The 25,233-nt window shown below is 51.6% G+C and overlaps 1 protein-coding gene across 1 annotated transcript in view; it reads left to right on the top strand.

Annotated features, from left to right (window-relative positions):
- Positions 1-21,196, top strand: part of NOTCH3 (notch receptor 3) — a 33,476-nt gene extending 12,280 nt beyond the window's left edge. Inside the window, exons 16-33 of the mRNA XM_069477964.1 lie at positions 112-267; positions 1,317-1,542; positions 1,846-2,047; positions 2,141-2,288; positions 2,711-2,895; positions 3,403-3,535; positions 3,617-3,874; positions 3,958-4,076; positions 4,467-5,029; positions 6,324-6,656; positions 8,462-8,616; positions 9,062-9,284; positions 9,672-9,756; positions 12,093-12,255; positions 13,701-14,005; positions 14,269-14,416; positions 17,334-17,431; positions 18,544-21,196. Of these exons, the coding sequence (XP_069334065.1) occupies positions 112-267; positions 1,317-1,542; positions 1,846-2,047; positions 2,141-2,288; positions 2,711-2,895; positions 3,403-3,535; positions 3,617-3,874; positions 3,958-4,076; positions 4,467-5,029; positions 6,324-6,656; positions 8,462-8,616; positions 9,062-9,284; positions 9,672-9,756; positions 12,093-12,255; positions 13,701-14,005; positions 14,269-14,416; positions 17,334-17,431; positions 18,544-19,596 (4,553 nt within the window). The 3' untranslated portion in view covers positions 19,597-21,196. The remainder of the gene's footprint in view (positions 1-111; positions 268-1,316; positions 1,543-1,845; positions 2,048-2,140; positions 2,289-2,710; positions 2,896-3,402; positions 3,536-3,616; positions 3,875-3,957; positions 4,077-4,466; positions 5,030-6,323; positions 6,657-8,461; positions 8,617-9,061; positions 9,285-9,671; positions 9,757-12,092; positions 12,256-13,700; positions 14,006-14,268; positions 14,417-17,333; positions 17,432-18,543) is intronic.
- Positions 21,197-25,233: the final 4,037 nt, after the last annotated feature.

Below are 25,233 nucleotides of genomic sequence, written 5' to 3'. Positions count from 1 at the left end.
TTGTTTTTGCCTTTGCACATGTTGGTCTGCAGGTTCTTCCAGAGTGCTAGGTCCCTCAGACCCTGTCCTGCACCCTCTAACCCTAGGTGTTACCTTGTTCCTCACCCCCAGGCCCACGATGCCAGCAGGATGTAGATGAGTGTGCTGGCCCCTCACCCTGTGGCTCCCATGGTACCTGCACCAACCTGGCAGGGAGTTTCAGCTGTACCTGCCATGGGGGATACACTGGCCCTTCCTGCGATCAGGACATCAATGACTGTGACCCCAGTAAGTGCAGGGGAGCTCTTGGGGGGGGGGTGCTGCTCTAGGGAACACATTCTCCAAGCTTGAACTATGTGCCAGCACTGCGTTTTCATTTCCTCTTCACAGCTCTCTTACGTTTCCCATTTTATTCATATGCAAACTGAGGCTCAAGGAGGTTAAGTGACTTGTCCAAGGTCATGCCATGAGTAAGGGGATGAGCTGGGCTTGGAGCATAGATCTGTCTGGCTCTGAAGCCTATGTACTGTCTCTGAGAGCAAATGAGTTAAGATTGTGTGCAAAGTATGAGATAAAAGGCCCCAAGACAATTCTCCAGGAACGGGTCTGATAGACAAATAACACAAGCCACATATTCAATTTTAAGTTTTCTAGTGGCCACACTAAAAAATAAAAAACAGGTGATATTACATTTAATATATTTAAAATTTAATTTATGAAATAGAAAATAACCTATTTTATTTAACTCAATATATAAAAATATCATTTCAACATGTAATCAATATAAAAATTATTAATTAATGAGATTTAAAGATTTATTTATTTATTTTGTCATTTCTTTAGAGATGGGGTTTTGCTTTGTCACCCAGGCTGGAGTGCAGTGGTGCCATCATAGGTCACTGCAGCCTCTAACTCCCAGGCTCAGGTGATCCTCCCACCTCAGCCTTCCTAGCAGCTAGGACCACAGGCATGTGCCACCATGCCCAGCCTCAATTCAGTCACAATTTCAAGGGCTCAATAGCCACGTGTGTCTAGTGGCCACTGTACTGGCCAGCACAGGTCTGTGCATGGCTCAGGAATTAGACGAGGCACAACTAGCAGCATCTGCTTGGCAGCTCAAAGGAACCTTTTTGTTCTTCCAACACTCTTCGTCTTCCACATAGCTGAGGTTTCCTGATAGGGGAGGCGGTAAAGCCACAGAAGAGGACAGAATTTGATCCCTGTGACTATAGTGTCCCCTCCCAATTGAACTTGGTTTCCTCCTGAGCTCCACTCTATGTAAGGCGTATCTGAGTCAGGCTGGGCTGATGGGCTGACCACCTTCCTCCTGCCCGCAGACCCCTGCCTCAATGGCGGCTCGTGTCAGGACGGCGTGGGCTCCTTCTCGTGCTCCTGCCTCCCTGGTTTCGCTGGCCCACGCTGTGCTCGCGACGTGGACGAGTGTCTTAGCAGCCCCTGCGGCCCGGGCACGTGCACTGACCACGTGGCCTCCTTCGCCTGCACCTGCCCGCCCGGCTATGGAGGCTTCCACTGCGAGCAGGACCTGCCCGACTGCAGCCCCAGGTGGGCGGGGCCTCTATTCCTATGGGGCCTGGGAAGGAGTGGGGGGGAGAAGAAGGGGAGGGGGTCCTTGGTTTGGCACCCACTTCAGGACTCTGATGACAGATGGGGCTTGGAAGTCACTTTAGAGGGGGCGGAGCCTCCACTTGGCTCCCACCTTAGTACTGAAGTACCCGGGCGTAAGGGTCGGAGAGTGGGAGGTCCCCAATGCTACTAGGACCAAGGAGGGACAGCCAGGGCGGGGCCTGGGAGGGGGCGGGGCCTGACCCACCCTCCCCTGTATTCGCCTTCCCCTCCCCACCCCAGCTCCTGCTTCAATGGCGGGACCTGCGTGGATGGCGTGAACTCGTTCAGCTGCCTGTGCCGCCCTGGCTACACCGGCGCCCACTGCCAGTACGAGGCCGACCCCTGCCTCTCGCGGCCCTGCCTGCACGGGGGCCTCTGCAGCGCCGCCCACCCTGGCTTCCGCTGCGCCTGCCCCGAGGGCTTCATTGGCACCCAGTGCCAGGTGGGCGGAGTGACTGGGGCTCTGGGGGAGGAGCCTGGAGGGTGGCGGCGCCTGCCCGGGACCGGAATGAGACACCGAAGGCTTCCCCTCCAGACGCTGGTGGACTGGTGCAGCAGCGCAACCTGTCAGAACGGAGGTCACTGTGTCCAGACCGGGGCCTACTGCCTTTGCCCTCTGGGGTGGGGCGGCCGCCTCTGTGACATCCGAAGCCTGCCCTGCAGGGAGGCCGCAGCCCAAATAGGTGAGGGGGTGGGGGGTGAATGGCCCGGTGTGAGGGGCTCCCGGAGGGGGAGTGTGCATGTACCTCCTGCTGGTGTGAGCTTCATGAGGGTGTTCACAGAGCATATGGGCGTGGTGGCGTGGGTGGCTGAGTGTGTGTGACCATGTGACAACTGGCCAGGATGGCGTGTGTGTCTGTCACCATGAGACAGCTGGAATGGTGAGTGCAATGCGGTGTGTGACTGATCTGGTGTAAGCATCAAAGGCGTGTGTATGTGTCGGGTGACTGAGATTCTGCCAGCTGGAAGCGTGTGTGTCAATACAGTGGAGTGTGGGTGAGCTCCTGGGGACTGATGCCAGCAGGGATGGTGGGTGATGTGCGTGATGTGGGCAGAAAGGGGTGTGTGGCTTCCTCTGTGCCTGATGCCACTCTCCTCTTTGCAGGGGTGCGGTTGGAACAGCTGTGTCAGGCGGGTGGGCAGTGCGTGGATGAGGACAACTCCCACTACTGCGTGTGCCCAGAGGGCCGTACAGGTAGCCACTGTGAGCAGGAGGTGGACCCCTGCTTGGCCCAGCCCTGCCAGCATGGGGGCACCTGCCGTGGCTACATGGGGGGCTATGTGTGTGAGGTAAGGGGGTGCCCCCCAGGGAGAGGGAAGAGGAGCTTGTCATGCTTGAGTGCATCTGGGCACATGTTTCTGTGTGTCTGTGGGTATGTCTCTCTTTAGACATGTCTGGGTTTTTGCTTTTGTGACTCTGGATATACCTTCATGGGTGTTACTTTGGGTAGATATGGTTTGTGTCTGTCTGGGTTGGGTGTGCCTCTGTCCTCTGTTATTTCCAGGGCATATATATATATATATATATATATATGGGTCTCTGTGTGTGTCTGAGTGTACATCCCTGGTTGTGTGTGTCTTGGGGTGGATATCTGGGTGTTTTTCCTGTGTGTTGGCATGTGTGTGTCCCTCGGCATTGGGTGTGTCTGAGTGTATGTGTCCTGCACACGGGGCATCTCTTGGTGTGTTGAATGTGTGTGCCCTTTCGTGCTGGGGTTCTCTGTGTCTTCATGGGGTGGGTCCAGGTGTGTCTGTGTCCCTCTGAGCTGATTGGATCCCTCTCTCGCCCCACTGAAGTGTCCGGCTGGCTACACTGGTGATGACTGTGAGGACGATGTGGACGAGTGTGCCTCTCAGCCCTGCCAGCATGGGGGCTCCTGCATTGACCTCGTGGCTCGATATCTCTGCTCCTGTCCCCCTGGGACGCTGGGTATGCCAGGGTCAGGGTTGGGAGACAGGCTGGGATCCTGAATCTTCACCTCTCCTGACTACTCCCCCTTCCTTGCCCCAGGCGTGCTCTGTGAGATTAATGAGGATGACTGTGGCCCAGGTCCACCCCTGGACTCAGGCCCCCGTTGCCTACACAATGGCACCTGCGTGGACCTGGTGGGCGGCTTCCGCTGCACCTGTCCCCCGGGATACACGGGTTTGCGCTGTGAGGCGGACATCAATGAGTGTCGCTCAGGTGCCTGCCACGCAGCACACACCCGGGACTGCCTGCAGGACCCAGGTGGGGGTTTCCGCTGCCTTTGCCATGCCGGTTTCACAGGTAAGCCTGGGAGAGGGGGCTGGCTTGGGACTCTGTCTGCAGGTCTTCCACTGGGATTGATCCACCTGCTCCTGCACGATCAGGTCCCCGCTGTCAGACCACCCTGTCTCCCTGTGAGTCCCAGCCATGCCAGCATGGAGGCCAGTGCCGTCCCAGCCCAGGCCCTGGGGGTGGGCTGACCTTTGCTTGCCACTGTGTCCCGGTAGGTATGAGTGGCGCCCTGTAGGGGAGGAGTGGGCGCCTGGTCTCCGGGGAGGATAAGGCTTTAGAGGGGAAGAGGTAGAAGAGGAAGGGGTTCCTGGGAAATGCCGAAATTACTGGGATGTTTGAGGGGAAAGAGGCCGAGTTTGGCATTTGGGGGCGTGGCCTCCCGGGGAAGGCGGGGCTTATCTGCCAGGTGGGGCCTCCAGAGGAAGGGGGAGAGGTGGAGCGGAACTTGGGGAGCTTGGGGACTTAACCTTCCCAAGTGTTGACACCTCATTTTCCTTCTCTCTACTCCACCCTTCCTCCTTTCCCCCATTTTTCCGTTTCTTTTCCTCCTTCCCTCCCCTGCCCCTCCCCCCTCTTTTCCCTGTCTCCCACCGACCCGCAGCCATTCTGGGGTCCGCGTTGCGAGCGGGTGGCGCGCTCCTGCCGGGAGCTGCAGTGCCCGGTCGGCGTCCCTTGCCAGCAGACGGCTCGCGGGCCGCGCTGCGCCTGCCCCCCAGGGTTGTCCGGGCCCTCCTGCCGTGGCACCAGGGGGTCGCCACCCCTGGTCGCCAACGCCAGCTGCGCGGCCGCCCCCTGTCTCCACGGGGGCACCTGCCGCCCCGCGCCACTTGTGCCCTTCCGCTGTGCCTGCGCGCCGGGCTGGACCGGGCCACGCTGCGAGGCGCCCGCCGCGGAGCCCGAGGTCTCCGAGGAGACGCGGTGCCCGCGCGCCGCCTGCCAGGCCAAGCGCGGCGACAAGCGCTGCGACCGCGAGTGCAACAGCCCGGGCTGCGGCTGGGACGGCGGCGACTGCTCGCTGAGCGTGGGCGACCCCTGGCGGCAGTGCGAGGCGCTGCAGTGCTGGCGCCTCTTCAACAACAGCCGCTGCGACCCCGCCTGCAGCTCTCCAGCCTGCCTCTACGACAACTTCGACTGCCATGCCGGTGGCCGCGAGCGCGCCTGCAAGTGAGCCTGTCCATCCTATCGTCTGTGCATCCTTCCCCTCCAATCTGCCTGTCTGTCTGTCCGTCCTTGGGCTGTCTGTTGATGTGTCCATTCATTTGGGCCGTCCGTTTCTCCGTGCACCCCATCTGCTGCTCCCACGTACCCTGCCTCTCTGTCAGCGAGCCCGTGTGTCTGTCTGTCCCTCTGTCTGCTCTTCCATGTGCCCTGCCTTTCTGTTTTTTTGTCTGCCTATGCACTCCATTTGTCCCTCCCTACGCCCTGTTTGTCTTTCTGTCCACCCATGAATTTCTTTTATTCCCCTACACACCCACCTGTCTGTCTGCACCCCTGCTTATCCATCCTTGGACCTAATCTGTCCATCCATTTGTCCCTATGCCAGTCTGTTTGCCTGTGTGCCTCATCTGTCTCGCCATCTGTCCATCCCTGTGCCCGCCTGTTCATCCATGTGCCTCTTCTGTCTATCCATACACCCGTTTTTCTGCTGTTCCATGTGGCTGTCCTTCTGTCCATGCCCTGCCTATCCCTGCCTCTCTTCTTTCCCTCTCTCTGTCTCTTCGTGAGCCCTGTCTGTTCCATGCAGTCTATCTTCCCATTCCTGTGCTCCACTCCTTCTGTCCCTGTGTGTACCCCTCTGCCCCCATGAAATCTTCCCCCACCTTTATTTCTGAATCCTCATCCTCCCCACTCTCCCCCTCGCTCACTCCGTTCCACCCACCTTGGCCTCTCTGCCGCTCTTCAGGTACCCCAGGCTTGGTCCCATCTGAGGGCCTTTGCACTGACTGTTCCCACTGCCTGGAAAGCTCCTCCCTCACCTCCTTCAAGTCTTTGCACAAATGGTGGCACCTTCTCAGTGAGCTCCTCCCCAGTCACCCCCGGCACTTCCTGCATTTTGTTTTTTTCCTTAGCACTTAATTCCATTTAGCACTCTGTGCGTGTATGTTTATATTTAGCTTTTATTGATGAGTAATTGAAATGCTGTGTATGCTACTCATCTCCTTTAACATCTGTCTCTACCCACTGGAATGCCAGCTCCATGCGGGCAGGGATTTGTGGCTGGGGCACAACCTTGGTGCCTACAGCAGTGCCTAGCACATGGCAGGCAGCCAGTTAATATAATTGATTTATTAATAGTTAGCCAGCAAAGGACTGGATTTGCAGAAAGCCTGACATACGCCAGTGCGTTCTGGTCCCCTCTTGCAAGCATTGCTGGAGGCTTGTGCTCTATGCTGTGTGTGCACGGGGAGGTGTGGGAAGGGCATGGGCCCTCCCTGACCTCGGCCCTCTCTGTCCCCAGCCCGGTGTACGAGAAGTACTGCGCCGACCACTTTGCCGACGGCCGCTGCGACCAGGGCTGCAACACAGAGGAGTGCGGCTGGGATGGGCTGGACTGTGCCAGCGAGGTGCCGGCGCTGCTGGCCCGAGGCGTGCTGGTGCTCACGGTGCTGCTGCCCCCCGAGGAGCTCCTGCGCTCCAGCGCTGACTTCCTGCAGCGGCTCAGCGCCATCCTGCGCACCTCACTGCGCTTCCGCCTGGACGCGCACGGCCAGGCCATGGTCTTCCCTTACCACCGGCCCAGTCCCGACTCCGAGCCCCGGAGCCGTCGCGAGCTGGCCCCGGAGGTGATCGGGTGAGTGACTCCAGCTGGGGGAGCCGGGGAAGCCACCAGGCAGGGAAGGAGCGACACATCATTGATCCAGGTCTTGTGCGTGTCACTTCACTTAACGCATTTACCCTCTAGATGCCAGTAGCACCACCCCCTAGTCGTGACAACCCAAAATGCGAGCAGATAGGAGCAAGTGTCCCTTGGTGGGGGGATGGGGGTGGGGGGAGCAGAATTGCCAGGTCTAGCGCTACCTCCTTCTGGAGAGGCAGGTGGTTTGGCAGTGGTTAAAGGCATGTGTGAGGTTTGTTTGTTTTTAAAGAAATAGAAAATAGAGTGTGGTGTGGTGGCGCGAGCCTGTAGTCCCAGCAACTTGGGAGGCTCAGGTGGGAGGATCACTTGACACTTGAGCCCAGGAATCTAGCCTGGGCAACACAGTGAGATTCCCATCTCTAAAAAAACAAATAACAAAACAACAACAAAATCAACAGCCCCCCACCCAACCCCAGAAGAAATGGAAAATGTAGAATTATCCCACTGGTGGCCTGGTAGAGGACCAGAAGACCACAAGGGAGGTGTGGCCATCGTTGAGGAGGAAGAGAAGGCCTGAGAGGGGTGGGACCCTGACCCAGAGAAGAGAGCTGGGTTTTAGAGATGGGTGGGGGGAGGGCAGGGTGGGGGGATGGGGGAGGGTGGCTGATGTGCCAGTCCCTGGCTGAGGTGCTTGAATGATGGGGACATAGAGTGAAAAACCAGGGTTACTTTGGGGCTTCCAGAGTCTGCGGGATGTGGAGGCATTGGGAAGACCCCCCAGGAGGTAGCTGGGAGCTGAAGATGTAATCAGGAAAGAGGCAGGAGGATCTCTTGAGCCCAGGAGTTCCAGGCTGCAGTGAGCTATGATGGTGCCTCTGCACTCAAGCCCAAGCAACAGCGTGAGACCCTGTCTCAAAAAGGAAAGGAAAGGAAAGGAAAGGGGAAAGGAAAGGAAAGAGGAAAGAAAAGAAAAGAGGAAAGGAAAGGAAAAGAAAGGAAAGGAAAGGAAATAAGGAACCAGAGACATAGGAATTGAATCAGAGGATGTAGTACCGGAGTCCCAATGAAGGAGGGAATTTGGAGAAAGTGGGGGTCTTAAGCTGGACACCTGGAAGCAGAGTCCGAGATGGGGATTCAGATTCATGTGACGTATTTGGGGGACAGGATGCTCTGAAGAGAAAAGAAGTAGTGAGGGAACAGGGTGGTGCAGGGGACAACTAGGAAGAAGGCAGCCCCAGCTGGAGACTGGCCCAAGTCTGATCCCATGGGGAGCCCTGGGGTGTAACAGCACCTCAGGGTTGGTTCCCACCTTGTGTGCCTTGTATCTTAGCCAGTCACTTGCTGCGGGCTGCCCTGGGGAATGTAGCCTCCCAAGTGGTGCAGTCCCCATTTTGCTGAGCGCCCTGACTTCCGGTACCCACTGTGGGTCATCCGGAGAAGGAGCAGCTGTCAGCTGTTAGAAGCCAACGCTTATAGCAGCTGGGAGATGAATGCTGCAGTCTAGTAAAGGGTTGCACTAAGAGCTTCCGCCAGGATGGGTGAGGAAAGTTACTGAGATGTTGACGTAAAAACAATGTCCATTGGATTCATGGCTTGGGGGACACTGCTGGCCACAGAAAGACAGGTTTTGGGGTTGCACTGGGGTTGGACGCCAGCTGGGAGCCAGGTGGACCATGGAGACGTGGTGGGTGGAGATGGCTCTTCCGAGCCAGATGCTGGGGAGGGAGGGTGGGTGTTGGTGCCAGGGGGTGCATCAGGCAGCTGGTGAGCTCTCTGGTCCCTCCCTGCTGTCCTTGCAGCTCTGTAGTGATGCTGGAGATTGACAACCGGCTCTGCCTGCAGTCCCCCGAGAATGACCACTGCTTCCCCGACGCCCAAAGCGCGGCTGACTACCTGGGAGCGTTGTCAGCAGTGGAGCGCCTGGACTTCCCGTACCCCCTGCGGGACGTGCGAGGTGCTGCCCCGCCCAGAGGGTGATGAGGGCGGAGCTGCGGGGACACAGAAGGAGGGGTGGGGAGAAGGGGTGGTTGAAGCCCCAGCCCTGTGGCTGAAGCCTCTCCTCCGTGGCTGAAGCCTTGCGCCTGTGGATGAAGCCCTATTTCATGGTTAAATCCTCCTCCCCTCCCCCCACGTCCTCCTCCCCGCTTGGACCACCGGTGGTTGAGGCCCCACCCCGTGGCTGAAGCCCCGCCCCCATGGCTGAAGCCCCTCCCCCTGAAGCCTTGCCATGTGCTCCTGTGGCTGAAGCCCCACCCATGGTTGAAGCCCCACCCTCTGCCCCTAGTTCTGTGGCTGAAGCCCCGCCCATGGCTGAAGCCCCGCCCTGTGGCCGAAGCCCCACCCCTGGCTGAAAACCCCGCCCTGTAGCTGAAGCCAGGCCCTCTGCTTCCCGCCCGCAGGGGAGCCGCTGGAGCCCCCGGAGCCAAGCGTGCCGCTGCTGCCCCTGCTGGCAGCAGGCGCCATCTTCCTGCTGATCATCCTCATCCTGGGCGTCATGGTGGCCCGGCGCAAGCGTGAGCACAGCACCCTCTGGTTCCCCGAGGGCTTTGCGCTGCACAAGGACGTGGCCGCGGGCCACAAGGGCCGACGGGAGCCGGTGGGCCAAGATGCTCTGGGCATGAAGTGAGGACCCTGCCTGCTCATCCCTGTTCCCAACTATGGGGACATTGTGAGCCCTGGACCCCAGCTTGACCTGACTCTGAGATCGAATCCCAACCTCATCCTAGCTTCAGATTCCATCCTGGAACCTGGTGTTCAGTCCCTTGACCTCTGACTCCATGGTCCCTGGGGATCGCCCCTAACTCCTGAGCCCGACCTTACTGTCCACGTCCCATTTCTCTGTGTCTTGACTCTGACCCCTGTGGCTTCTGACCCAAGACCCCTGATCCCAACTCCAGAGCCCTGACCTTACCTCTACGACCTGTGCTCTGACTCCACACCAAATCCTCCTTTTATGCTGGATACCTCCAGTGTCCCCTCTAACATCCCTACTTCCCACTGTCCTCACAGGAACATGGCCAAGGGCGAGAGTCTGATGGGGGAGGTGGCTGCAGACTGGATGGACACCGAGTGCCCAGAGGCTAAGCGACTAAAGGTGCTGCTCCTCCTATGACCTTGCCCTTAGGGTCCTGGGTGGGGTCCCCAGTGGTTAGTGGGAGAGCCCAGGAGAAGTCTCCACTCTCTCCACCTCCCTGGTCCTGCTTGGTGACCTCACTTTCTCCTTGCCATGGCTCTGTGGCCTCAGAAGGAGGAAGGAGATTTGCCATCGGGGCGCACAGGGTCCCTCTGGGTGAGTAGAAGTTTCCCTACCTCATCCTGCCCCTGTCTAGCCAGGCTTCTGCTCCCAGGCCAGCCTGGGTCTTCCTGGAGCGGACCCCTTGGTGCAGAGACAGCGACTTTGCCTTCTCTTTGTTAGTTCCGACTTTGTTCAGCATGCTCAGCCTGGGAGTGCTCCCGGCTAGTCCTGACTACCATTTCATATCTCGGAGCCACACCCATGGGCTCTCTATTAGTCAGCTAGGGATGCTGTAACAAAATTCCACAGACTTGGGTGGCTTAAACAAGAGAAATTTAGTTTCTCATAGTTCTGGAGGCTGGAAGTCCAAGATCAAGGTGCTGTTAGGGTTGGTTTCTGGTGAGGGCTCTTTTCCTGGCTTGCAAACAGTCACCTTCTCGTTGGGTCCTCACATGGCCTTTCCTCTGTGCCTCTGTGTATGCATGGAGGGGAGAGAGAGAGAGAGAGAGATCAACATCTGCTGTCTTTTCCAATTATACGTGTATCCTGTTAGACATGAGTCCTGTTGGCTTATGACTCCACCTTTAATACCTTATTTAACCTCAATTACCCCCTTAAAGACCCTGTCTCCAAATACAGTCACATGGAAGGTTAGGGTTTCAATATATGATTTTTAGAGGGGGCACAATTCCATTCATAACAGGCTCTTACTAGCATTACATGGGCACCTGCTGAATGTCTCTAATGCATGTAAAACATCTTATTTTACATTTTTGAGGATGCTGTAAAGTAGCTATTGACATGCACTTCGATTTACAACTGCCTTTCCTCTGTGTGTATTTTAATGTTTGTGAAATGGAGGCATCTGTATGTTACAATTGACAGCTAAAGGAATCTGTTGGGTCCAGACTCTTTTTCTTCCTTTCCCATCCCAAAGTGGGCATTAAAGTGTCGGCCCACTGTGCTTTGACTACGTCTTAGCATTGTGGAGTGATGGCATCATATTGACTTTGCCAATGAGAAGCTTGCTCTAATGTAATTTGCCCAGGGCACACAGCTACTAAGGGGCAGAGTTGGAACTTGAACCTGCGTCAAATGCTGTCCCATCCTTTCTGACCCTTTCTGTTTAGCTGTGCATCACCTAGCTTTCCCCTTTCATGAAGCTCAACTTCCCTGCCTTGGTCCTTAAGATCAGATCTCGCTTGATCAGGCTCTATGGCGTCCCAGAGCCCTCAAATCCCTAGGCAGTCTGGTTAAGAATATTCTATCCTGTTTTCATAATGTCTTTCATGCCTTTTGAACAATGAATCTGAAATTGATCAAGCTCTTGCTAGAGGCCCAGGTGCTGGGCTTGCAAAGGTAGAGACGTAGGTTTGTGTGTGAGTGTCTGGTCCTGATCATGTTTGGGTAACAGGTGGGAATTCCATGTGATTATTATTAGTTGTTACATCACTTTCCAAATTAATGCTGGTCCTTGAAGGACCCCCTTTCCACCCCTCTGTGTCTTTTTTAAAATTTAAAAATTAATATTTTTTTTCTTTTAGGGATAGGGTCTTGCTCTGTCATCCTAGGCTGGAGTGCAGTGGTGCAATCATAGCTCACTGCAGCCTCCAACTCTCAGGCTCAAGCAATCCTTGTGTCTCAGCCTTCTTAGTAGCTGGGACTACAGGGCATGTGCCACTGTGCAGGCTAATTTTTTAAAAAAACTTTTTCTTTTTTTAGAGCCAGAGTCTTGCTATGTTGCCAAGGCTATGTTTCTTTTACCAGTGATTCGTAATTCTCAGAGTCCAAGTTTTGTACCTCTTTTGTTAAATTTAATTCTAAACATTTTATTTTTCTTGATTCTGTTGTCAATGGAATTATTCTCTTAATTTCATTTTTGATGTGTTCATGTCCAGTGTGTGTGCTGACAGGTACCACACTGTGTGCCTCTTTGTGGATCACTCACTTTGGGTTTGTAGCCTCTCCCTTCTTCCAACCAGGATTGAAATCCCATTTCTACCTCTCAGTAGCTCCCTGAGCTCTGGCACACCCATTTCCCAATCTATAAAAAAAGATAATTGTTAATGGTTTCCCAGGGCTATGTGTGCATCTCCATGAGACAAACCTGTAGGAATGCCCAGCCCTGTCCCTGGAAATATCTCTCCCCATCTCCAAAGAGTGAGATCTGAGAACCTCTGTCCCTGTCCCTCCAGGTAGAGGAGCCCGGCATGGGGGCTGAGGAGGCTGTGGATTGCCGCCAATGGACTCAACACCACCTGGTTGCCGCTGACATCCGCGTGGCACCAGCCATGGCACTGACACCACCACAGGGTGATGCGGATACCGATGGCATGGATGTCAATGTGCGAGGCCCAGGTCAGGGATGGTGCCCCCCACCCCATAGGATGTCCCTTATCCGTCCTACTTGTGAGAGGTTACATCTAAGTCTGTGTTCTGGGGAGAACTGGGGTGTGTTGGGACTTCTGTGTGTGTGTGTGTGTGTGTGTGTGTGTGTGTTAATCAAGACTCTTGGTTGTAAGTGACAAAAGCCCAACTCAAACTACCTTAAGTAAACCAAGGGATTTACTAAGTCATGTAACTGGAAGCAGCAGGCACATTTTTTTTTTTTTTTTTTTTTTTTTTGAGACAGAGTCTCACTCTGTTGCTCAGGCTAGAGTGAGTGCCGTGGTGTCAGCCTAGCTCACAGCAACCTCAAACTCCTGGGCTTAAGTGATCCTACTGCCTCAGCCTCCCGAGTAGCTGGGACTACAGGCATGCGCCACCATGCCCGGCTAATTTTTTGTATATATATATTTTAGTTGTCCATATAATTTCTTTCTATTTTTAGTAGAGACGGGGTCTCGCTCTTGCTCAGGCTGGTCTCGAACTCCTGACCTCCAGCGATCCACCCGCCTCGGCCTCCCAGAGTGCTAAGATTACAGGCGTGAGCCACCGCGCCCGGCCAGCAGGCACATTTGGATCCAGGCCTCAGTCTTTCTCTCTCTGCCCCTAGGCTCTGGTCTTACAAAACCTTCTCAACTGCTCCAGCAAAAGTCCCATGATGCATTCTGATTGGACAGACTAGGGTCACATGCTCATTCTTAAGCCAATCAGTGTGGCCAGGGGGCTGGAATATGCAGATTAACCAGGCCTAGCCCACATACCTGTCCTCGAGCCAGGGAGGGAATTGGGCTCTCCCCAGGGCTTGAGGATGGAGAATGGGATGCAGGTGGCTTCCTGAGGCAAACCAGGGCAAAGGGTCGTGCAGAGTGTAGCAGGCTATGTTGTCTGGACCCTGTTAGATCCATCTTTACCATGTTTCAGGGTGTTCCTGCCCCGGTTTTGTTTTGTTTTTGCCCCAAATGGCCTGCACTGTGGCTTGCTTTTGAAGTCCCTCTGTCTACTGGGGCCAGAAATGCCTGGGATTTTATGTCCCCAGGGGTGGCCCTTGGCTAGTGGATGCAGGAGTATGAAAGGAACGGTTCCTTTTTCTTGAGCTGGATTATAACTCTGGGTACAACTCATGTTCCAGAGTCCCCTGCGGGGTCAGGCTGGAATAACACTTCGGGAATTTTCCCGAGGTTGCACGCTTGCTTGACTCCCTTCTTTCCTTATCCTGTGTCCCCTGCTCCCTAGGAGTCCTGTAATAAATCACGTACCCAGGGATCCTCATTCTGGGTGTGGGTGTGCAGATGGGAGGATTTGTCACTCCTTCTTGCCCTCCTACGTCTTCCACTTGCTCCTAAAATGGTGCTGTTGATAATATTTGCTGGAAATGCCCCTGTGCCTACCTCCCTGGTGACACACTCTTGTCCCTGCAGATGGCTTCACCCCGCTAATGCTGGCTTCCTTCTGTGGTGGGGCCCTGGAACCCATACCAACTGAGGAGGACGAGGCAGATGACACATCAGCTAGCATCATCTCGGACCTAATCTGCCAGGGGGCCCAGCTCGGGGCACGGACTGACCGCACAGGCGAGACCGCCCTGCACCTGGCTGCTCGCTATGCTCGGGCTGACGCCGCCAAGCGGCTGCTGGATGCTGGGGCGGACACCAACGCCCAGGACCACTCAGGCAGAACCCCCCTGCACACGGCTGTCACCGCTGATGCCCAGGGGGTATTCCAGGTGAGACAGACCTACCCTTTGGACTTCAGAGCTGGGGCAGGCATGCCACACTTGGGTTCTGAGCTGCCTTTAAGAACTCATTTTTATGAGTTGGAAAATGGGGATATACCGGAGTACAGTATCTGACAAGTAATTGCTCCCCGGAGCTCATCAATTTCAGGAGTATGGGGGTTGGGGACTTCAGGGGAGTGAGGGGTACTCCTGACCCCTCTGTTCCTGCCATTCCTCCTTTCTTCCTACCGTATCCTCTCTCTCTCTCCCAGATTCTTATTCGGAACCGTTCTACAGACCTGGATGCCCGCATGGCGGATGGCTCGACAGCGCTGATCCTGGCAGCCCGCCTGGCAGTGGAGGGCATGGTGGAAGAGCTCATTGCGAGCCACGCTGATGTCAATGCTGTGGATGAGCTCGGTAGGTTGGCAGAGGAATTGTTGGGTGGAGGCTGGGGTGGTGCCACCTAGGCCCTGACTGTGGCATTGGTGTGAACTCACACCCACATTGGGACCCAATCACAGAAGCTCATGCACACATAACCGTGCTCCCATATGGACTTACACTGCCATGCAAGGCAGCCCCCCTAGCCCTTAGGGTGCCTCAGGGATTTAGAAAAAGGCACCCTTCCCCAAGACATTTCATTTCCATTTGCTTCATCAGAAGAACTCAATCTACTGCCACCTGCTGGGCAGTTGTAATAATTTTGCACAGTGGCCAAATCGACATGTGATGGCAGCTCCGTGGAGGTGTCTTGCTTGCACAGAGCCCAATCTGTGCAGAGTCACAGCTCTCTGTCTTCAGGTCCAGAGGGCCTCACACGGCCATAGACACACTCAGATGCTCACAGCAATTTGGAGCAGGTGTTCTCAACTTCAGGACCATAGGGTTGGATAATTCTTTTATGTTATTTTATTTATTTTTTGACTTTTTACTCACCACTATATTAGCAAGGAGGGGTTAGAGAATTCTTTGTTGTGGCGAGCTGTCCTATGCATCGTAAGGTGCCGAGCAGTATCTCTGACCTCAACCCCACTAGATGTCAGTAGCATCCCACCCCCTGGTTGTGACAGCCCAAAATATTTCCAGACATTGCTGAATGCCCCTGGGGGGAGAATCACCCCTGGTTGAGAACCTCAGCTCCAGAGCAGGGCTGGTGCATAGGACTTTGTGTGATGATTGAAATGTTCTCTGCACTGTTCCAATACGGTAGCCACTGGTCACATGTGATGGTGGTTGAGCACTTGAAATGTGGCTGGGGCAAATGAAGAACTAAATATTTTAGTTTATGTAATTTTTTTGTCTTTTTTAAAAAAATAGCTTTGTTGAGATATAATTCACATACTATACAATTCACTCACTTAAAGTGTAAAATTCAGTGGTTTTTAGTATAATCACAGAGTTGTGCAACTATTACCACAATCAATTTAGAACATTTTCATCACCTGCAAAAGAAGCTATCACCCATTAGTCACAATCTGCCAATCACCTCATCTCTCCAGCCCTGTGCAACCACTGGTCTATTTTCTGTCTTTATGGGTTTGCCTGTTCTGGACATTTTGTATAATGGAATCAGTCCTTTTGTGTCTGGCTTCTGTCATCAGCATCATATTTTCAAGGTTCATTAATGTTGTAGCATGTCCCCGTACTTCATTTTTTAATGGCTAAATAATGTTCCATTGTATGGATAGACCACATTTCATTTATCCATTCATTCATCATTGATAGACATTTGGGATTTTTCCCTTTTGGCTTCTGTGAACATTCATGTACAAGTTTTTGTCTGCAAATCTGGTTTCAGCTCTTTGGGGATAGATAGCTAGGAGTGGAATTGCTGAGTCCTGGTAACTCTATGTTTAACCATTTGAGGAACTGCTAGACTGTTTTTCACAGTGGCTGCACTATTTTACATTCCACCAACAATGTGTGACAGTTCCAATATGTCCATATCCTTGCCAACACTTGTTATTATCTGGTTTTTTTTTATTATAGTCTTCCTAGTGTGGCTAGGAATTGTACTGTGATATATCTCAGTGTGGTTCTGATTTACATTCCCTTGATGGCTAACTATGTTGAACATCTTTTCCTGTGCTTCTTGGCCATTTGTATATCTTCTTTGGAGAAATGTCTATGAGATCATTTGCCCATTTTAAAATTGGGTTATTTGTCTTTTTATCATTGAGTTGTAAGAGTTCTTTATGTATTCTAGACATAAGTCCCCAATCCCTAATTGCATATGTGATTTATAAATGTTTTCTCCCATTTTGTAGGTTTTCTTTTCATTTTTTTGATTGTGTCCTTAGAAGCCCAAAAGTCTTAATTTTGATGATGTCTAATTTATCTATTTTGTTGTTAATGTGGCTTGTGTTTTTGGTGTCATATCTAAGAATCTGTGCCTAATTCAAAGTCATGAAGATTTATTACTATGTTTTCTTTTCTTCTATATATATGAGATATATACATATATATATATATATATATATATATATATTTTTTTTTTTTTTTTTTTGAGATGCGGTCTTGCTCTGTCACCCAGGCTGGAGTACAGTGGCCTGATCATAGCTTACTGTAATTTTGAACTAGGCTCAAGTGATCCTCCTGCCTCTGCCTCCTGAGTAGCTAGGACTACAGGCACACACCACGATGCCTGGCTAATTTAAACAAATTTTTTTTTTTTTTTTTTTTTTTTAGAGATGGGAGCTTGCTGTGTTGCCCAGGCTGGTCTCAAACTCCTTGCCTCAAGTGATTCTCCCACCTCAGTTTCTCAAAGCACTGGGATTACAGGCATAAGCCACCATGCCTGGCTAGATGTTTCATAGTTTGAGCTCTTACATAGGTCTCAGATCCATTTTGAGGTCATTTGTGTATATGGTGTGAGGTAGGGGTCCAACTCCATTCTTTTGTATGTGGAGATCCAGTTGTTCCAGCATCATTAGTTGAGAAGACTATTTGTTTCCTCATTGAATGGTCCTGGCACCTATTTTAATTTAAATCTAAAGAACTACACGTGATTAGTGGCTACTGCATTGGACAGCACAGCTCTAGGTTCAACCGAGTGAGTCCACAAAGTGCCCCCTGTGTATGGAGAATCACTTGTGTGCATAAATACACACACACACACACACACAAACACACACATGGAGTTCCCTCCACCCTTGGACAGAAAGAATCATTCTACAGATCGGCCCACACATAGACCCAAATGCAGGTGCTTGGATATTCACGGTAGGCCTGCCCTCTCTCCCCACAGGCCATATTATAGACAATTCCCAGCCTCCCTGCCATGGGGGGCCTGGAACATGAGCTTGGTCCTGACCTTCCCTCCTTACCCCTCCAGGGAAATCAGCCTTACATTGGGCCGCAGCTGTGAACAATGTGGAGGCCACCTTGGCCCTGCTCAAAAATGGAGCCAACAAGGACATGCAGGACAGCAAGGTGAGCCCTGGCCCTCGGTCCACCTGGGTGTCATTACTGGCACAGCCCCCTGCAGGTGGCAGAGAGCAGGGTAAGGTAAGGCTGGTGGGGACATTTGCTCTGCCAGCTTTCAGGGGTGGGATTTGGGGCACAGAGGCTCCGACAGTGGATCAGAGGAGGAAGTTTGTGGCAGTTGCTGTGTGACCTTGGGCAAGTTGCTTAACTTCTCTGAACTTCTCTGAACCTCAGAGTCCTCATCTGTGAAGTGGGGAAGCAATGGTACCCACTTCATTGCATCTCCTGAGGGTTCAGTGAGCTAATACATTTATAAAGTGCTTAGCAGGTCCTCAGTAAGAGGTAACTGTTATGATCATTGTTTGAAAATTCTCTCAAGGTGGTACTATGGAACCTCCTTTTGCAAATGGGAAAGGTGAGGTGTACAAGGGCAGATTCTGTCTGTATTTAAAATTTCAATTTTTTTTTTTTTAAAGACAGTCTTGCTCTGTTGCCTGGGCTAGAGTGCAGTGGCATCATCATAGCTCACTGCAGTCTCAAACTCCTGGGCTCAAGTAATCCTCCCACCTCAGCTTCCCAAGTAGCTGGGACTACAGGTGCATGCACCATTGTACCTGGCTAATTTTTCTTATTTTTTTGTAGAAACAGGGTCTCACTATGTTGCCCAGGCTGGTCTTAAACTCCTAAACTCAAGCAATCCTCCTGCCTCGGCCTCCCAGAGTGCTAGGGTTACAGGCATGAGTCACCGTGCCCAGCCTAAAATTTCAATATTTATGGCTTTTCTTTTTTTTTTTTTTGCATTAATCTTACTTTTTTAAAGAAATGTATTAAAATATCATTTACTTTGATGACTGAGGTTTTTTGTGCCCCCTTAAACTTTGTGCCTAAGGTGAGCACCTCACTTGACTCACTCTAGTCCTGGCTCTGGGGCCTGGCACTTAGTCGGTGCTAGATAAATGTGGTTTAAAGGAAAGAACTTGCCCAGGTTCCCCCAGCACAGCCAGGATTTAACCCAGGTCTAAGGACAGACTCTTAGCTCTAAGTTCCCTCAGAGGCTGGAAGATCTTGCTGATGCTGGCCAGGGTGACCCTGACATTTGTGGGTTCTGGGCCCCCTAGGAGGAGACCCCGCTGTTCCTGGCTGCCCGTGAGGGCAGCTACGAGGCTGCCAAGCTGCTTTTGGACCACTTTGCCAACCGTGAGATCACGGACCACCTGGACAGGTTGCCACGGGATGTGGCCCAGGAGCGGCTGCACCAGGACATCGTGCGCTTGCTAGACCAGCCCAGTGGGCCCCGCAGCCCCCCTGGGCCCCACGGCCTGGGGCCCCTGCTCTGCCCACCTGGGGCCTTCCTCCCGGGCTTCAAGGCGGCACAATCGGGGGCCAAGAAGAGCCGAAGGCCCACTGGGAAGGCGGGGCTGGGGCCGCAAGGGGCCCGAGGACGGGGCAAGAAGCTGACTCTGGCCTGCCCAGTCCCCCTGGCTGATAGCTCGGTCACACTGTCGCCCGTGGACTCGCTGGACTCCCCGCGGCCCTTTGGTGGGCCCCCCGCTTCCCCTGGTGGCTTCCCCCTTGAGGGTCCCTATGCGACAGCCACCGCCACGGCAGTGTCTCTGGCACAGCTAGGTGGTGCGGCCCGGGTGGGTCTGGGGCGCCAGCCCCCCGGGGGCTGCGTGCTCAGCCTGGGCCTGCTGAACCCCGTGGCCGTCCCTCTCGACTGGGCCCGGCTGCCCCCACCTGCCCCACCAGGCCCCTCGTTCCTGCTGCCCCTGGCCCCAGGACCGCAGCTGCTCAACCCCGGGACCCCCGTCTCTCCCCAGGAGAGGCCCCCGCCCTACCTGGCAGCCCCAGGACATGGCGAGGAGTACCTGGCAGCTGGGGCTCACGGCAGCCCCCCCAAGGCCCGCTTCCTGAGGGTCCCGAGTGAGCATCCTTACCTGACCCCATCCCCCGAGTCTCCCGAGCACTGGGCTAGCCCATCGCCTCCCTCCCTCTCGGACTGGTCCGACTCCACGCCCAGCCCGGCCACTGCCACGGTGGCCACAGCCACAGCCACTGGGGCACTGCCTGCTCAGCCACTCCCCTTATCTGTCCCCAGCTCACTCGCTCAGGCCCAGACCCAGCTGGGGCCCCAGCCGGAAGTCACCCCCAAGAGGCAGGTGTTGGCCTGAGACACTCCTTGTTTCCTGGATCTTGGGGGGCTGAAGAGACATCCCATCCTGATTCTTTTCTCTCTCCTTTCCTTTTAGTCTTTTAACTCTCTTCTCTCGCTCTCTCCACCAATCCTCCTGCACCTTTGCCTCGCAGTGTGACCAAGACAGGTCACCAGCCCAGGGCTTCAGTCTTCCTTTATTTATAAATGGGTGGGAACCCCCCTTGCCTCCCCCCTCCCCAGAGTTCTCTCTTCCCTTGTTCCTTTCCTGCCTCCTGGCCTCTCATTTCCTCACACTCTGACATGAGTGAATTATTATTATTTTCCTTCCTTCCTTCCTTTTTTTTTTTTTTACATTTTGTATAGAAACAAATTCATTTAAACAAACTTATTATTATTATTATTTTTTACAAAATATATATATGGAGATGCTCCCTTCCCCCTCTGAACCCCCCAGTGCCCCTGTGGGGCTGAGTCTGTGGGCCCATTCGGCCAAGCTGGATCCCGTGTACTGAGTACACAGGCATGACTGGGATCCCGTGTACCGAGTACACGACCCGGGTATGTACCAAGTAGGCACCCTTGGGTGCACGCTCCGGGGCCAGGGGTTGGGAGAGAGTTGGGAGCCTCCTCCCCACCCCACCTCCCTCACTTCACTGCATTCCAGATGGGACTTGTTTTGTAGCCTTCAAGGGGAAGGGCCCTTCTGGCCTGAGAACCCACCTCCAGCTCCACCCCCGAAGCCTGGGGCACCTCCCTTTGGGAACTGCAGGGTGGCTGGTGGGAAATGAGGGCCAGGGGAGATATGTATATTCCACTTTGTCTCCATGTAAATATGGGACTTCAGGAAAAGAGAGGAGCTGCCTAGGTGGCACCTCCTCTTGGTACTCCCCTGGCCCAGCCTCGTGACAGAATAGAAGTATTTTTAGGCTATTTTTGTAATATGGCTTCTGGTCACAATCCCTGTGTAGCTGAATTCCCAGGTCCTGCATTGTACAGTCCCCACTCCCCTCACCACCTAATAAAGGAATAGTTAACACCCAGTGCCATTGGTTTGTGTCTAGGTAAGGTGGGGAGTGGGTGGTGGTGGGGTTTCCTCAGGACTAACTCAAGCTCCCATTTTGGGGGTAAACCCATTTGTCTTGCCTGCCCACTCATGCTTCCTTTTTCAGCAGATGACTCCACAGATCAGATCAGGAGTGATCACCTGACTTGATAAGCCAATTGGATTCCCTTGCTTGAGAACTGTCTTTAATGGGGATGATAAGAAAGTTATCAGTTGGTGGAGCTTTTAAGGTCACCAGCATATTAAGACATATTGGTGGCCAATTTGAGGCAGTGGGTGCTGATGCAAGCAGAGAAGAAGAATGGAGCTAATATGCAGGGAGAATCAGAATTGAGAGCTCAAATGGCTCCTGAAGCCTGGAGAGAGTATTAGTTCCCAATGCAATCAATTCCAGTTAATGGAACATTCATTCCATTGATAGCAACAGGTACTTATTAATTGTCTTCTAAGTGCCTGATGCTGGTTCTGCATGAATCTCACCTTTACTTCATGCTACTTTGGGTTCTGGAGGTAATCTTGATCTCATGTAATAAATACTTCTTTACATATGCCAGCTTGGGTGGGTTTCTGTTTCTTGCAACAAATTGTGCTCCAAGAGCAGGTTGCGTTTACACTGCTGTCCTCCAGGAAAGGAGGATGGGATTTAATGTCCATTGATTCTCCCTGTTAGTTGGAGTTCTATTGGTTCTGAATGACACAAAAGTCAACTCAGCTGGCTTGAAGAAAGGTGTTTTTTTGTTTTTGTTTTTTAGCTTGGACTAGCTTCAGGGTAGATTTGATTTAGTGGCTCAGGTGAGATGACATGGGCTGAGTGTTCTTCATCTCTACAGCTTTCTCTGGGCATCATTTCCATCCTCAGGCTCCACATGGTGCCTAGCCTAACCTCTGCCTCACTCCATATGGCTCCAGCCCCCTCTCTGTGTTAGCAAAATAGGTGCAAAGGTCACAGACCGTATCACACTTTCCAAGGAACAGAGGAACTTCTACAATTGTGGTTGATTTTCTATTGACTCCAATTGGGTCATGTATCCATTCTGTAACCTAGGGTTTCTTACTCTTAGCAATATTCATATCTGGAGTCAAATTATTCTTTGCTGTGGGGAGCTGTCCTGTGCATTGTAGGATGTTTAACAGCATCTCTAGCCTCTACCCATTAGATACCAGCAGCACCTCTTCCTAAGTTTTGACAATCAAAAATGCCTACAGATATTGCCAGTTCTTCCCTGGGAGGCAGAACCACACCTGGGTGAGAACCTCTGCTTTAACCACTCACTATCACAATGGGATATGGGATGTGCTGATTTCTTAAAGCATTTATTTATTTATTTATTTAAGACAGGGTCTTGCTCTATGTCCAGGCTGGTATGCAGTGGCATTATCATAGCTCACTGCAGCCTCCAACTCCTGGGCTCAAAGGATCCTCTCACCTCAGCCTTCTGAGTAGCAGGGACTACAGGCACTCACCACTGTGTCTGGGTAACTCTTAAAGCATTTCTTGAAGTCCCTCTTTGAAATGGGGAATGTGCTAAATTTAGGGGCAATCAGGTTTGCAGGAGCATGAATTCTGTGGAATCTGCTAATGAATTTTTACTCCTCCTCCCCCATCCTTTGTCTGTTTTTGAAGATGAAATATGTTTGTCTCACGTTTATTTTATGTTCATTCATTTATCCTCTACACACTTACTGAGTACCTACTCAGTGTGCCAAGTCCTGGACAAGTTGTTAGGAGTAGAGTGGTGAATTATATAGGCTCGGTCTCTGCTCTTATGGAATTTCAGGCTAGTTGGGGGATCTATAGGGGGTACCCTCTTATGTCCCGCTGGATCATACCATTCCAGTACCTGCTGACAGTGTCTGTAAACACCTGAGATCCTCCACCTCAGGACTTTCTTTTGTGTGGAGCTGGAACCACTCTCAACAAGTAAGGGATGGATGAAAGTTGGTGAATAAATACCCTAGATTCCTCGCCCTTCTCTGGGGGCAATTCTGGGACGTGACCCATAGAGTCTCCTGAAGGATGTCCATTGAGATTGAGCCCCAGTTGTCCAAAGCAGCGACCTGCTCTTCGTCCTACTGCAGCTTTCTGGAAAGATCTCAAAAATAAATTCCCTACACTTGAATCCTTGGCCTGAGAGAAGTTTATCTTAGCTGTGTGCGTGAGTAGACTCTCAGAAATAAAAACTAAAATATCTATTGCAGCTCAAGCAAGTTTGAGATCCTGAGTGCTATACAAATGAGGAAAAAGTCACTCTCCCCACTAACTTTGTCCAGTCTATCATGCAGCCCTGAATTGAAATCTCTTGTTGAGCTTGTCTAGCGAATTTTTCATTATAGTCATTGTAAATTTTAACTCCATAATTTCTCTTTGGTTCTTTTTTTTTTTTAAAAAAAAAAAAGTAATTTTTTTTTCTTTCTTTTATTTCAGCTTATTATGGGGGGTACAAAAGTTCAGGTTACTTACCTTGCCCATGTACCGCCTATCCCCACAAGTCAGAGCTCCAGGCATGTCCATTCCCCAGACAGAGCACATTGCACTCATCATGTAGGTATACATCCATCCCCTCCTCGCACCACCCCCCTCCCCGAGTCAGCACCTTCAAGCGTGACCATTCCCCAGATGGTGCGCAACACACTCATCACGTAGGCATACACCCATCCCCTCCCCCCAACTCCCACCTCAGTCTGATATCCGATTGGTATCATTCCCAGATGTGAATTTAGGTGATGATCAGGGAAACCAATTTTCTGGTGAGTACATGTGATGCTTGTTTTTCCATTCTTGGGATACTTCACTTAATATAATGGGTTCCAAATCTCTTGTCCATCAATTCATGATTGGATTAGTAAATTATGGTATATGTATACCATGGAGTATTACTCAGCTATAAGAAATAACAATGATATGACATTTCTTTGGTTCTCCTAAAAAATAATTTTTATGTCTTTATTTATGTACTCTATTTGGTTGGACATGAGACTTACGCTTTCTCTTAGTTATTTATTATTATTATTATTATTATTTTTTTTTTTTTGAGACAGAATCTCATTCTGTTGCCTGGGCTAGAGTGCAGTGGCATCATCATAGCTCACTGAAGCCTCAAACCCCTGGGCTCAAGCGATCCTCTTGCCTCAGCCTCCCGAGTAACTGGGACTACAGCCATGTACCATGACACCTGCCTAATTTTCCTATTTTTAGTAGAGATGAGGTCTCACTCTTGCTCAGGCTGGTCTCAAACTCCTGAGCTCAAGCAATCCTCCTGCCTTGGCCTCCCAGAGTGCTAGGATTATAGGCATGAGCCCGCGCCCAGCCCTCTTAGTTCTTTAGACTTGATTTCCTTTACCTCTTTGAACATATTTAAAAATCTACTTTAAAGTCTTTGTCTAATAAGTCTAATGTCTGGGCTTCCTCAGAAATAATTTTCATTGATTACTTTTTTCCTGTGTATGTATAGTTCCTTATTTCTTTAAATGTCTTGTTGTTGTTGTTGTTGTTGTTTTCGAAAATTCAACATTTAAAATAATACAGGCCAGGCACAGTGGGTGCATATCTGTAGTCCCAGCTACTCAGGAGGCTGAGAAGGGAGGATTGTTTGAGGCCAGGAGTTTGAGGTTTGCAGTGTGCTATGATTGGGTCCCTGAACTCCAATCTGGGTGACAGAGTGACACCCTGTCTCTAAAAAAATAAAAAATAATATAATGTGGCAACTTTGAAAAGTCAGATTCTCCCCTTCTTCAGGATTTGTTGTTGCTGCTGCTTGTTGTAGCTGCTGTAATTTTCTTCATCACTTTTCTGAACTAATTCTGTAAAATCTCTATTCTTTGTTGTATGTGGCCATTCAAATCTTAGTTAGGTTAGTGGTCACCTAAAGATTGCACAGATCTTTTCTTAAATGCTTGGAAAAATAAATACCTTCGTTTTTGCTGAGGGACTCTCTATATGTGATGCGGCATATCTTTAACATGAAGCTAGCTGGTTGACAACTCTGCCTTAGAGAGTTCCAGAGGTAGCACCTCCAGGCCAGCCTGAAGTGTGAGCTTAGGGCCTTCTCCAGTCTTTCCTGAGCATGTGCAAAGCTATGGGCACACACACAGTCTGTATATTCATGTGGCCCTTTAGATTCCCAGAAATATATCTGAGCTTTTGAATCAAATTTGAGAAGTTTTCATCCATGATTTCTTCAAATATTCTTTCTGCCTCTTTTTCTCTCTCCTTTCCTTCTGAAACCTCCATTATACATATGTTGGTATGCTCAATGGTACTTCAAGGCTCTGAAGCTCTATTCAGAACATTCCCCAGCTTTTTGTTTCATCTGTTATTTGTACCAACTGTTTACCCGGTGCCTCAGGTTGCCATGAGGTTAAAATACTTGCCTGTGGTTGTTTTTAACAAAGGACCCACAGGGAGAAGATTTTCTGCACTGGTTGACCTCTGAGTCAGGTCAGATACACATAGTCTTGCAAGTGGGATCTTCCAGAAACCACCAGACAGGTAAATAATGCCAATTATTTGGGAATGAGGCTTGAAAGGCTTCCAGCTCTGTCTTAGTTTCCCCAGTAGCTGTGCCCAGACCTTGGGCTGTTATTTATCAA

Source organism: Eulemur rufifrons, chromosome 2, assembly GCF_041146395.1.
Source record: "Eulemur rufifrons isolate Redbay chromosome 2, OSU_ERuf_1, whole genome shotgun sequence".
NCBI lineage: Eukaryota > Metazoa > Chordata > Mammalia > Primates > Lemuridae > Eulemur > Eulemur rufifrons.
This window is presented reverse-complemented; position numbering and strand designations above follow the sequence as displayed.